The sequence below is a fragment of the Hydra vulgaris genome, chromosome 14, assembly GCF_038396675.1.
Source record: "Hydra vulgaris chromosome 14, alternate assembly HydraT2T_AEP".
In the NCBI taxonomy this organism is placed as follows: Eukaryota; Metazoa; Cnidaria; class Hydrozoa; order Anthoathecata; family Hydridae; genus Hydra; species Hydra vulgaris.
In genome coordinates, this window is record NC_088933.1 from 8,607,501 (window position 1) to 8,619,996 (window position 12,496).

General features: G+C 27.4%; 2 protein-coding genes across 2 annotated transcripts; both read right to left on the reverse strand.

The window, feature by feature from the left end:
• Positions 1 to 8,235: 8,235 nt before the first annotated feature.
• Positions 8,236 to 10,223, reverse strand: LOC136090887 (uncharacterized). The gene is made up of 3 exons (XM_065817863.1): positions 9,987 to 10,223; positions 9,244 to 9,409; positions 8,236 to 8,604 (listed from the first exon to the last, which is right to left on the reverse strand). The coding sequence occupies exons 1-3, from the start codon at positions 10,221 to 10,223 to the stop codon at positions 8,342 to 8,344; spliced, it is 666 nt and encodes a 221-aa protein (XP_065673935.1). The 3' UTR covers positions 8,236 to 8,341.
• On the reverse strand, positions 10,092 to 12,281 carry LOC136090789 (uncharacterized). The gene is made up of 4 exons (XM_065817733.1): positions 12,176 to 12,281; positions 11,550 to 11,754; positions 11,196 to 11,289; positions 10,092 to 10,595 (listed from the first exon to the last, which is right to left on the reverse strand). The coding sequence occupies exons 2-4, from the start codon at positions 11,752 to 11,754 to the stop codon at positions 10,385 to 10,387; spliced, it is 510 nt and encodes a 169-aa protein (XP_065673805.1). The 5' UTR covers positions 12,176 to 12,281; the 3' UTR covers positions 10,092 to 10,384.
• Positions 12,282 to 12,496: the final 215 nt, after the last annotated feature.

A 12,496-nucleotide genomic window follows, 5' to 3' on the forward strand; every position in this document is an offset into this window, starting at 1 on the left:
ACCAACATATACACCTCCCTGACAGTATCTTTCACAAGCATAATATCCACCATGGCTTTTTATACACTTTAAATATGCTCTTGCGGGAGCATCGCATATAATAGCATTTATACCAACTGAATAATGTTTTCCTAAATAATGTATTCCCCTATCCTTCTTTGATGTTTCAAAATACAGCCCTAAATTAAATATGACATTTTGTAGAAGTATAAAATGTTTCCTAATATAGGCCAAAGTTGCATCTTTGAGTTTTTAAAAAGAGGAAGCCCATCAATATTGATGTTTATCAAAATTTTATCAATAATACTTGATAAACAATACTGTTGTAACAATATTGCTTTACCTTTTTCAATACCACAACAATAATAGTTTGGCCTTGAAATTGGTTTTAGTTAAATAGAACTTGGAGTGTTAAGTAACTATGTTGGATCTTTTGGCAAATCCAAACCTGCACGTCTAAGTATCTGCAATAGATCTGATATTTCTGCATGAGAAAGAGTGTAGGAAGAGTAAATATGCAGTATGTCTTATAATGTCAAACTCACTATTACTGGGTTCACTAAAAGAACTTTGTTCTGCCACAGAGGCATTTTCACATTCCTCCTCCGATAAGAAAATATAGCCATTCTCAGAGTTGTTGTCACTAACATTTAATTCAGTTTTCTCACTTATTTCTGAATCATTTAGGAAGAGATAATTCATAAGTTGGTAACAAATTGAATGCTTTGTTTACATGTTCATTTTGAATTTTTTTCTGTAGTTAACTTTGATAATATTGAATCAACGGCCTTTTTAACTTGTCGTCGTTTTGTTCTTTGGCAATAATCCATAACAATGCCACTGAAATTTGGTACCAATAGAATTTAATTTTTTTTAAAGATTTAAGTTCACATTATTTCATTAAAAAAGTCCATCATAAAATAGAATATTGAAATGAATATAAGAAATAAAAAATTTGAAAAAAATCTTATACAAGAACTTTATTTTTAACTTTATAACAAAATAAATATTATATTTTATTATAAAGTATTAATAATATATAATATATTAAATAAATATATAAAAATACTATAGTATTTAACTATAGTTGTGTTTAGTAATATATAATATTAATATACGTAAAATAATTATTAGATTTAATACTGATTACCATTAAAATACAGCATAATTTTTTAGCTATTGCAACAGTTGCAACATAACTGCAACAGCTAAATCTATATTAAGCAATATAATTTTAAGCTTAAGTTGCAATAGCTAATAGTTATGATAAAAATACTTTAATTAATATTTATTTTGTAATAATATATATATATATATATATATATATATATATATATATATATATATATATATATATATATATATATATATACATATATATATTTAATAATAATTATATATTTAAAGTTTATACAATAATATAATATCAATACATTAAAAGTCATCAAAATCATTATTCATAAATTTTACCTTAAAACCCATGTGGGACCCATAAGGACATGTTGGCTTGGTATCTATTTATATAAAATTACATTTATTAGATAGTTATTTAAAAGTTATGATGACTATTAAGAGTTTAGGGTTTCTGAAAAACAGTGGTTTTCAAAAAACAGCTGTTTGCTGTTCCTAATTTTTCAAAAAAAAGCTGTTAACAGCTGTTTTACTGTTTTTTTAACAAATACAAAGAAAATAGTAAATTAATGTACTTTTTATTTAAATACTATATTGTATGACTTTTCTTACATGATTTAGTGATTTAGTGATTTGTCCGATAATTGTGATCGAATTTTTGTACAGTAATTTGCGCATACTGAAAAAACACGCTCAACGTCAGTCGATGTTGGTTTAATTGAAAGTAATGCATTGTAAAGCATTTGTAGATGCTCTCTTCGTTTGCCTGTATTTTTGAAAAGGACAAATCCACTTTTTAACCATTTAAATTTATCTTGCCCCAATATTTTTGATGACTTTTCTTTTTGAAGAAGCATGTTAAGTTCATCTTGAAGCGATAAACTTTCTTGCTCAGCATCGTTAGACTCTGTGACTGTCATTTCATCATCATTTTCCTCGTTATTGATTCCAAAGAGGCGAGATGCAAGTTTTCCAGCAAAAATCAAAGTGTGTTTTGACGGTGTCGTGGAAAGATCGTTCAAGCTTCGCAAGAGATTCATTATATCGCTTGTCCAGCGCTCATCAATTCGGCGTTTTAAGTTCTCGTACAATGTTTTACTTATTTCGTTGTTCATCATTGAAAGCTTTTTTAACATAAATTCGATGATTGTATCAGCAGTCTCTAATGTTGCGTCTTCTCGACTTAAATTCTCCACTGCAAGTTTTACAGGATCTAAAGCTATGAGCAAATTTTTAAGCGCACCAAAATAAAAGGAATCGATTAGATGAAGTGAGTTAAAGTCAAATAATGTTGCTCGAATAGAATTTTCTGTTTGTATAAGTGACTCAAGCATTGTTGGAATTGAGTTCCATCTAGTTTTAACGTCGAGATGAAGTTCTTTCTCATGCCCTCACTCATTTTTGACGTGAATTTGAAACGCATGGTTATTGACAGATGATTTTTTTATAAATTTAACAAGTTCTCGTGATTTCTTAAGAAGGTCCTTGAAATCAGTTTCGACATCATAAAAATTTTCCTCGAGGAATTGAAGGTCACCATTCTCGTCAAATTCATCTGTTTCTGATACATCATCGCTATCAATGTATTCCAAATCATCGACTAGATTATTTTTCTTATAGAGTGTATCGCAAACGGCAAGATAAATTCCGTGATTTAGACAAAATTGCCCCTCTATCTCAGCATGACGAATAAATTTTTTGTTTACATCCATCCAAAGTAGCAGCAACAATATCGGTTTTCATTGATAAACCAAAACTTAAAAAATGCTTTTTCATAATTTCTATCATATCCATAGCTGAGCATGAGCCTAATATGCGAACAAGTCCTGTCTTAAAAATCAGCTTATTAACATTATTGTGAAGATTCACTCCGAAGTATCGCCGTCCTCGTATGCTTGTCCACTCGTCAACCGAGAAGCTAAACTTTGCATTCTTCTGCAGCAATTCTTTGATATTGCCGATCATTTTTTGTTTCTTATCATCATAATCATCGTGAATTAATTTCATGACGTCGCTCTCGTTTCTTGGCAACTTAAAATCGTCTCGTGATATGGATAAACGGATATATTTGCTGTTTGTGATGGCATGTATTGAAATATTGTCAGTGGCCAAGTCACTTACTATCTCCTTAAGTGTCATTTTTTTAGAAAAAATATCAGGGATCATCATTGTTCTCTTTTCAGTTACAGCTTGTTGACTGGATTCAGCTGTATCAGGTGGTTTATCAAACGTAATACCATGTGAAATCAAGTGCCTCTTTAATGTGGTCGTTGAATTACCAGAACACTTAATAACTTTGTTGCAACGTTTGCATTGACCTTCGAGATCTTTTGTTTTTGCATTCTTGCGTTTAATTGCAAAATCCCAAACAGAAGACATACCTGAAATCTAAATAAGTATTAAATAGTGCAAGATATTTAAACTTAATTCGTAATATAGCTTACTTTTTGTTAAATAATTATTTGTTATAATAATTTATTATTTTAACTTAAATTGTGACAAAATCACTTTCTTCAAAGCGAAGGGAAAAGCCCCGCGATTTTTTTTAAAAAAAGTAGTTACTTGTTTGGAAATTTTTTTCAAATCACTTTAACTTTAGAAAAGTAAAATGTAATCGCGGTAACATATCAAAATTTTAAAAAAAAACAGTAAAAAACAGTTACAAAAAAACAGCTGTTTGCTGTTCTTAGTTTTTGGCGAAAAAACAGCTGTTTTACTGTTACTGTTAAACAGCTGACAGAAACCCTATCAGAGTTCAACAAAGTTAGCTTTTGGTGCTTAAATTTATTTATTAAAACTTATTTACTATCTTATTCATATAATTCTTTAACGAAAAATAGAAAAATAAATCAGGTAGAACGTTTTTTAGGAAAAGTTGGTGTTTGCAAGAATCCAAATGAAGTTTGCTTTAATGATTAAAAGGTATAGTCATAAATGCTACCCTGGAAAGAAATCAACAAGCATGGCAATTTATCTCTAAAATAAAGAAAATAAACTAACTTATTTATAAAATATACTCCTTTAAAAACTAATAATAGTACTATTAATTAAAGTACTATTATTTGAAAATCTGATCAAAAAAATGCATTCCATTACAATATGAAAAAAATGTTTAGGAATAATGCAATCACTTATTTTTAATCGCAGGGGTTTCGTGAGTTCACTTTTTTTTATTAAATATATTTCTTCTAAAATCGTTATTCGTATTATCATTAAAAGTACTAATTATTTCAAAATCTGATCAAAATATATGCATTCCATTAAATCATGGAGAAAATGTTTTGGGAATAATGTGATCACTCTTATAATCGCAGTAGTTCTGTGAGTTCTACTAGTTTCTTTAAAAATTATTAATTGTACGACTAACTAAAATACGAGTTATTTAAAAATCTGATAAAAAATTATTTCACTCAATTACTACATGGAGAGAATGTTTGGCAATAATATGATCACTTATTTCTAAACGCAATTGTTTCGTTAGTTCAATTGGATTAAAATACTTGGTTTCAAAAAATCTTTCAAAATATAATATTATATATATATATATTTATATATGTATATATATATATATATATATATATATATATATATATATATATATATATATATATATATATATATATATATATATATATATATATATATATATATATATATATATATATATATATATATATATATATATATCAAATCATTTGCAAAAGTAGTATCTGATAAGATTGCATCTTTTATAGAGCTCGACACTTTTGTACTCCGGATTCTATTCTCTTTCTCTATAAATCTCAAATCCGACCTTGTATAGAATACTGTTGCCATATCTTGGGCAGATCTTCTAATAATGCCCTTTTCCTTTTAGACAAGGTGCAAACAAGCATTGTAAGCATAGTTAGACCTGCTCTTTCACCCAACCTCCAACCATTATCACATCATCGTAATGTTGCTTCACTTGCTCTTTTCTGCAAATACTAATATGAGCGTTGCTCTAAAGTCTTTTGTGCCAACCAGGGATGCGGAGTCCCAAAAGGACTCTGGCTTTATATCTCTACTTTTTCCAAGTCTGTAATGTCCAGAAGCTCTAAACATGTTTGTTGACTTATGATCTGCAATAAGAAAAAATTTCATGAGATTTAATGGCTTGAAACTTGAAAGCCGGAGTCCCAGAGTCCTTGCCGCCATTATACTTTAGGACTCCGGGTTCATAAAATGATTGTTCCTCTAACCTCAAAGTCTTATATTTTTTCCTATTAGTAGTCCTTAAATTTATTTATATTTTTAGAGCTCCTGGATACTAAAAACTAGAATAAAGTATTCTTTTTGTGACTTTCAAATCCGATGTCCTTTTTGGGACTCCGCATCCCTGGTGCCAACTATTTAAATTCATTCTCGTCATTCAATTTAGTTTCATTTTTTTTCTGTAACTGTTCCTAAGTGCTCTAAAAACTCTTATTCGTCTAGTTTTTTTCCTCAAAAATCAGTTCTTTAGAATTCGCTCTCTTCATCTTGCTTTCCTGATTTATATAATATACAATCTTTTAAGTCTCTGTCAATCTTATCGATGAATGATATAAGTCGTTCCTATTCGCATTCTTTGATATAAATATTTAATTTTATTCCAGCCGATGTTGTTGACCGAAAGAGTGGTTTCGACTTTCAGATATTGTGCTCTCAAAACAACAATTTTTTTGGTAAATTTTTCTTTTCCCGCAAACCGAGCATTATCTGGATATTTGTTTTTGTGGTCCGTGTAATTTCCGGCATTTCCAGGCATTTCATCGCCGCCGAAACAAAAGTATTTTTCGTCGTCTAAAATTAACACTCTGTTCTTTATAGACGTGATTTACGAGTTTTCGTCTCCTTTTTTGTGCCCCTCGACGCTGTTTATCATTGTATTTGGGTGTTTATCATTGTATTTGGGTGTTTATCATTGTATTTGGGTGTTTTTTCACGTATACGTTATTTAATGTTTAATTTGGCCAATTGTGTACAAATTGTCTTTTGATCAACATTTAATTTACGTGCGAGTTTCTTTGACTTATACCTTTCTGATTGTTGGTCAATCTGCGAAATTTTGCTTTTTTTTCTTGAGTCCACGATGATGGGCGTCCAGAATTTTTTACAAACTTCTAAATATTGTCCTGTAAGGTGTCGATTGATATAATCATATTCTGTTTTGCGACATATTCCTTCTTTTAGTAAAATGGTTTGCAGCTTCAGCTTTGGTTGCTTTTGGTTTTTTACACAATAATTTTTGACATTATTTTGAAGAACTGCTCTTTCTTTGCCGTTTAACATTTTTTTGAATAAAGTTAGAATACTTAAATTTATTTTATTATTAACGTAACTTTTATTTGCGCTAAACTAAAGTCTGTTTCGCGCTTTTTGGTTTTAATTACTTTTTTTGTAATAGTTATGATAATAGAAACCACTACTTTTTTATTATGAAGTTAAAACTTACGTTTTCGCGTCAATCATCGTTTAAAGTTTTTGGTTAAGTTTAACTAGTTGTTCCAGCATTTTTTTTGTTTTGAAATAATTAAATTTTCATACTTTTTAATAGTCTTGGTCAAGTTGACAATATATTCGACGAGTGGTCATATAACGTATAGCCTGGTAAGAAAAGGCTATTGCATGCCTTCCTTACCACGCTTAAACGTGGGATACTTGATTCTGGGATAATGTATCCATCCCCCTTTTAAAGAATTAATTATCGTTTTTGACCTTAATTTGAAAAGTTCAAGATTTAGGCTAAAGGAGTTACAATTTGAATATCAATGCTATGGTGTTAAGTGGGTAAAGGTATACATGTTTCACCTATTTGCGCAGTATAATCATGAACTAAACGATTTAAAGTTGTTATAACTTTTCTCGAACACCTAAAATAAAATTTAAATGTCATAAAATAAAAAAAGTTTTATTAAATCTTCAGGCGTTTTCTAAAATAGAGACCATGTGGCAAAACATGGTAAATAACAAGGCTGCTACCCAAACGTACTAACAAAAGAGTGATAAAATATCTCTAGACACCAAATTTACATGCGGATCAAGTATTTCAGCGGAAACAATTATCCTACTTTTTTCCTATAAATATATATATATATATATATATATATATATAGATATATATATATATATAAAAATATGTTGTATATATATATACATATATATATATCATACATATATATATATATATACATATATATATATATATATATATATATATATATATATATATATATATATATATATATATATATATATATATATATACATATATATATTATATACATATATATATACATTATATTTATATATATATACATATATATATATATATATATATATATATATATATATATATATATATATATATATATATATATATATACACATATATATATATATATATATATATATATATATATATATATATATATATATATATTTAAAAATTAGAAAAAAACACTTATCTAACTTTTTTTTTTCTTCATATATATATATATATAAATATATATATATATATATATATATATTTATATATATATATATGTATATATATATATATATGCATGTATATGTATATATATATTTTATATATATATATATATACCCAATAAGCAGACACTATTTGGTCCAATAGCGTACCAGGCTTGGCTGCCACGCTGTACCAGGCCTGGCACGCCAGTGCTGTGCCAGCGCCGGGTTGCCCATTGGTTTTGCAATGGCCCGGTATCCGTAAGCCAGTGCTGGTTCAATTCATTGCCAAGGCTGGCAACCAGCGCATGTTGCAACGTGGGTCCATTAAAGGCCCACATTATGCGTTTATTACACATATACTTAATTATTTAAATTATACTTAGGTATGTATAATATATATAATTATAAATAAATTATATAAAAGTATTACCTAATTATTATATTTATATTTACAATATCTATTTTTAAATTTTTTTAATAAGGTGGTAAGTTAACAATAAGAAATAGTTAAAAGTGGTTAATAAATAATTCAACAATTTATGAATGTTGATGTTAATTATGTACTTTTTAGGTATATTATTTTAAAAGTTAAAGAAATTCCAAAAAAAAAAAAAAAAAATATTACATGCTCATATATCATTAATAATAGAAAAACTTGTAAAGCTTAAAATAATGCCAAATATACAATTAACATACAAAACATATAAAACAGATAATGTAAGACACCCTAAGCACATTAATCTTTGTCAGATTCGTTAGAATTAGAGCGTTCAAATCGTGGTAATGATAATCGCGGTAAAGGTTTCGATGTTAATGATTGGACGGTATGGTTCAAATTACCACGACTTTCTGTTGAACTGGCTTTCAGAATGGACTTTCTTTCGGCTCTTTCCTTTCTGCCTCCATTTCTGTCGAGAGCTCCAGACAAGAAAGCCACAATTGCCTTTTGAATTTCGCTGTCTGTAGCATCTTTTGTCGGCAAATTTCTTCGTATTGCTTCTACAAACATGAAACAGTCATATACAAAGTGTTTTTACAAAAAATTTTACAAATAATATAGCCTTTGTTTACGTACGTACTAATAGTTTTGTTATACTATACGTAAAATGTATTATACACGCTGTATTTTACACTCTGCATGCTTAAATTTTTATTTCATAATTTTTGTAAGTAAACTTCGAACAAATAGCAACTATTTGGTCGAATTACAACTTAAAAAAACAACAGATATGTAGTAATAATGTAGTATAAATACAACAGAAAAAGGCTATTATTATATATTCATTCTGATTTAATGAAAACTCTAAAAAAGTTCATGCAAGTAAAACTAATCATGCAGTAATGAAGGGATGTACGGTTTCCTAATATAAATTTACCATTTCAATTGATAAATGTTATATATATTATATATAACAAGACAATTTTTCATTTTTAAAATATACATAACACATCCATAAATAGTCAAGGAAGCTAAATAATCTTTAAGATATTCACAAAATATTCTGAATAACGTCAAACATATTTAAAGATTTTAGTATATGACAATGATTAGAATTAAATAAATGACAATTAATTAAAGAAAACAATTGCATACAATTACTTTTAAATATTTATGTTTAATAACTTACAATAACTTACTTTCAATAACTTGGCAAAATTTAAGAGCTCGGAAAGACTTTTTATTAAGTTCACCTTGTCCCGTCCAGTTCAATTTTTTTGCCACTTCATTATTTATTACGGATGATATCATTCGCTTTGTGGCTTCCTTGAGATTTTGCCCGCCTTTTGCTGCTACTCCCTTTACCTAAAAAAAACTGTTACTCTTAATAAAACAAATCTGTTCGTTTTTTTTATTAACTTATAAAATCATTTGCAATATACTACAAATTAATTACAGATGTGATTAAGATTGTTTTGACTTTAGAAATATTTGATTAGCTCTTTCAATAAATCCTTTAAAAAAAAAGTAACGTTCTATACCTAACCAATTACCAGTTGGAAAAAGATAATTTTCATGTAATTACATATATTAATAACCATTACAATTAGTTCTCAAACTTTCAGAAGCATTTTTTAGACAACTTAATCGTATGGCTATTTATTGACAAAGATTATGTCCTTAGGTTTTACAATTTGAAAAAATTGTAAATAGCATTTTTACCGTTTCAGAATCACTAATATATACACAAATCAATAGCCTCTTACAAAAATCATCGCTTTAAAATGATTATTTGAATTATGTTGTTAGGTTAAGACATAAGTCAATGGTCCGCTTGAAAATTAATCTTTAATTTTAACTATATGTAAATTAAAAAAACTTAAACTATTAAATTTGGAAAAATAATTATTAAAATCATGTTTGAAACAATTCTAAAGCTTACAAGCTTAATAAAAACAATTTTATCCTGCTTTAGTGCATCCTCAAGTTGCTGCAATTGTTCGATGTCACAAACCGGTAAATCAAGAGAATCAAATATATCATCATCATCATCATCTTTACCACCTTGTGTAAGAGTCTGTAACATGGCAGTGTTGTTGTTCACTTGCTTCTGTAGATTATTCACAGCAGCTTTAAGTTCCACCTGAAGAAGAATAATCTTGTTCAAAGTGTCATTCATTGATGAAAAGGCAGTAGTTGATGAAACTAATGAAACAGTTTCAGCATTGTGAACAAGCTCAGACTCAAGCTGTTCTCTATTAACATTATTATTACTGTCATTTGAGGAATTATTTTGAATCTGGCTAGTTAATAATTCTTCTTTTGAAACAACTGCTTTTATTAATGTTTGATTGGCATCAGGAAATGGAGGAGGTGTTGGTGCACGAGAAGGAGATAATTTTTTTTTGCTGTTCGATCACTTTTTTCAATCATGTTCCATTCTTTATTGACTATAGGAGTAGGTGGTAGCAGATAAGATTTTTTAAATTGTGGTTGTTCATAATAATCTTCAGAGTCACTATCATAATTTTCAGCAGGATACTTTTGTATTCTAAACAGATAAGTCATATGTTTAAAAATGATTTAAAGAAATCCATCTTATTGTATCTAATAAATACCCTAAAGTATACATTATGAAATGCCATATAAGACCTTAAGATATTATAACACAGCAGTGAAAACAATTTCAAGGTTAAACATTGACTGAGTAAATAAGTTTATACATAGTCAACAAATAATAATATAAATTTAGTAAAACATTTGTTTTACTTAAGGCCAAATAAAAAAATATATATACATAAAATAAAGGTGGAATAAATACATATATAATGTGAATTTTAATAAAAAAAAGAAGAAGATATTACAAGGATGCATCAATATTTATGCAGCCCCGGTCATAAACCTGGCCCTGGCTAAGTTTTATCAACCTGATAGCTTGCTACAAACAAGTAAATTTATTTAACTAGCAAATTAATGTATGGATAAATTTTTATATTTATTGGATTATGAACCAACTTGCACAATATCATTTAACTAATTTACTGCTACAACACCAAGCAATCGCCACTATATTATGCAACAAGTAAAGCAATACATTTCACTTTAAAAATATGGTGTGTATCAAATTTACATATAAATTATAGTAGCTTACCGTTTGGGGCGCAATCTTTGACTTTCGGCGTCACTCTGCAGATCTGATGTGACAGTAGCTTTAGAAAGGCAAAATTGAGCCTTCCCATAAGATTCTGAAAATTGTAGAAAAATTAATAACACAGCTTAAAACCATTGTATTAAAGTAACTGGATTTAAATTTGTGGCACAACTTTAATGGAAGTACAATTAATTAGATAAATGATAAACTATAAACATAGCTAGACATCATTTAAGAAGTAGAATACCATTTTATTATACATTTTTAGAGAAAACCTAAAACAATAACTTTACATCCTATCATAAAAAAAGAGAGCATTTAATTGTTTTTTAAATTAAAATATGAGTGAATTACCTTTTGTCCCTAAAATTCTGACTGAATGCTTTCTCCAATTATCAGTTGGCATTTCTTCCTCCTTGGCAGCTTTATTGTTTCTTTGCTGGCTTGTATAAGGAGGCCAATAACACATATCCTTACCGATCAGCCATGCACCTGGTACAATTGCAACATCATCATTTTCGTCAACAAATGCAACAATTGCAAAACAATTTTTATCCATCTACAATTCAGAACAATAAACCCAACACAAAATAAACTTCAAGCCTTTTGTAATCAACTCAGTTAAATAGTTTAAACTTATCTTATTTTAAATGTGTTAAATTTATTTAAAGTTTAAATTTCAATTCTTATTAATCTTAAAAATAATAACCACATTACAAATCAATTATAATATCGTTTAGGATACATAAATAACATATATAAAAAACTTCTTCCTTTATAGGTTTCAAATTAAATTATTTACTTTTTTCTTATAAATACTATTATAGTACAATTATTATTACTTAACAAATAATGTTATTAAAGAACAATATTATTTATAGTGAAAATTAATATTGTTATTAATAATATTATTATCAATAGTGAAAAAGTAATAACAATGGTTATATTATTTATAAGGAAAAGTAAAATAAATAACTTACTTTGAAAGCTATAAAAATTTTGTAACATATATATTTGTGTGCTTGTATTATTTGATCCTCATATTTTATTTATTAATAAATTGTGAATAGATTTTTTATTAAAATAGCTTGTTTTTGATCTCATATATATATATGTATATATATATATATATATATATATATATATATATATATATATATATATATATATATATATATATATTTATACACACACACATAATATGATTTTTAATTTAAAATAAATATTTATAGGCTGAATATATATATATAAAATAATAACTTAAACAAAAACAAAGTACACATTTTTATAAATAACTTTAT

Bases quoted from the DNA above. Each gene is read 5' to 3' on its own strand.
- LOC136090887 (XM_065817863.1), bottom strand. From the start codon at position 10,223: ATGAATGACACTTTGAACAAGATTATTCTTCTTCAGGTGGAACTTAAA. The intron at 9,410-9,986 runs GTAAGCTTTAGA...AGTTTTTTTTAG, and splicing joins AAATTGTTTTTATTAAGCTT to GTAAAGGGAGTAGCAGCAAA. The intron at 8,605-9,243 runs GTAAGTTATTGT...TCATGTTTGTAG, and splicing joins ATTTTGCCAAGTTATTGAAA to AAGCAATACGAAGAAATTTG.
- LOC136090789 (XM_065817733.1), bottom strand. From the start codon at position 11,754: ATGGATAAAAATTGTTTTGCAATTGTTGCATTTGTTGACGAAAATGAT. The intron at 11,290-11,549 runs GTAATTCACTCA...TACAATTTTCAG, and splicing joins CAGAATTTTAGGGACAAAAG to AATCTTATGGGAAGGCTCAA. The intron at 10,596-11,195 runs GTAAGCTACTAT...TTATCTGTTTAG, and splicing joins CAAAGATTGCGCCCCAAACG to AATACAAAAGTATCCTGCTG.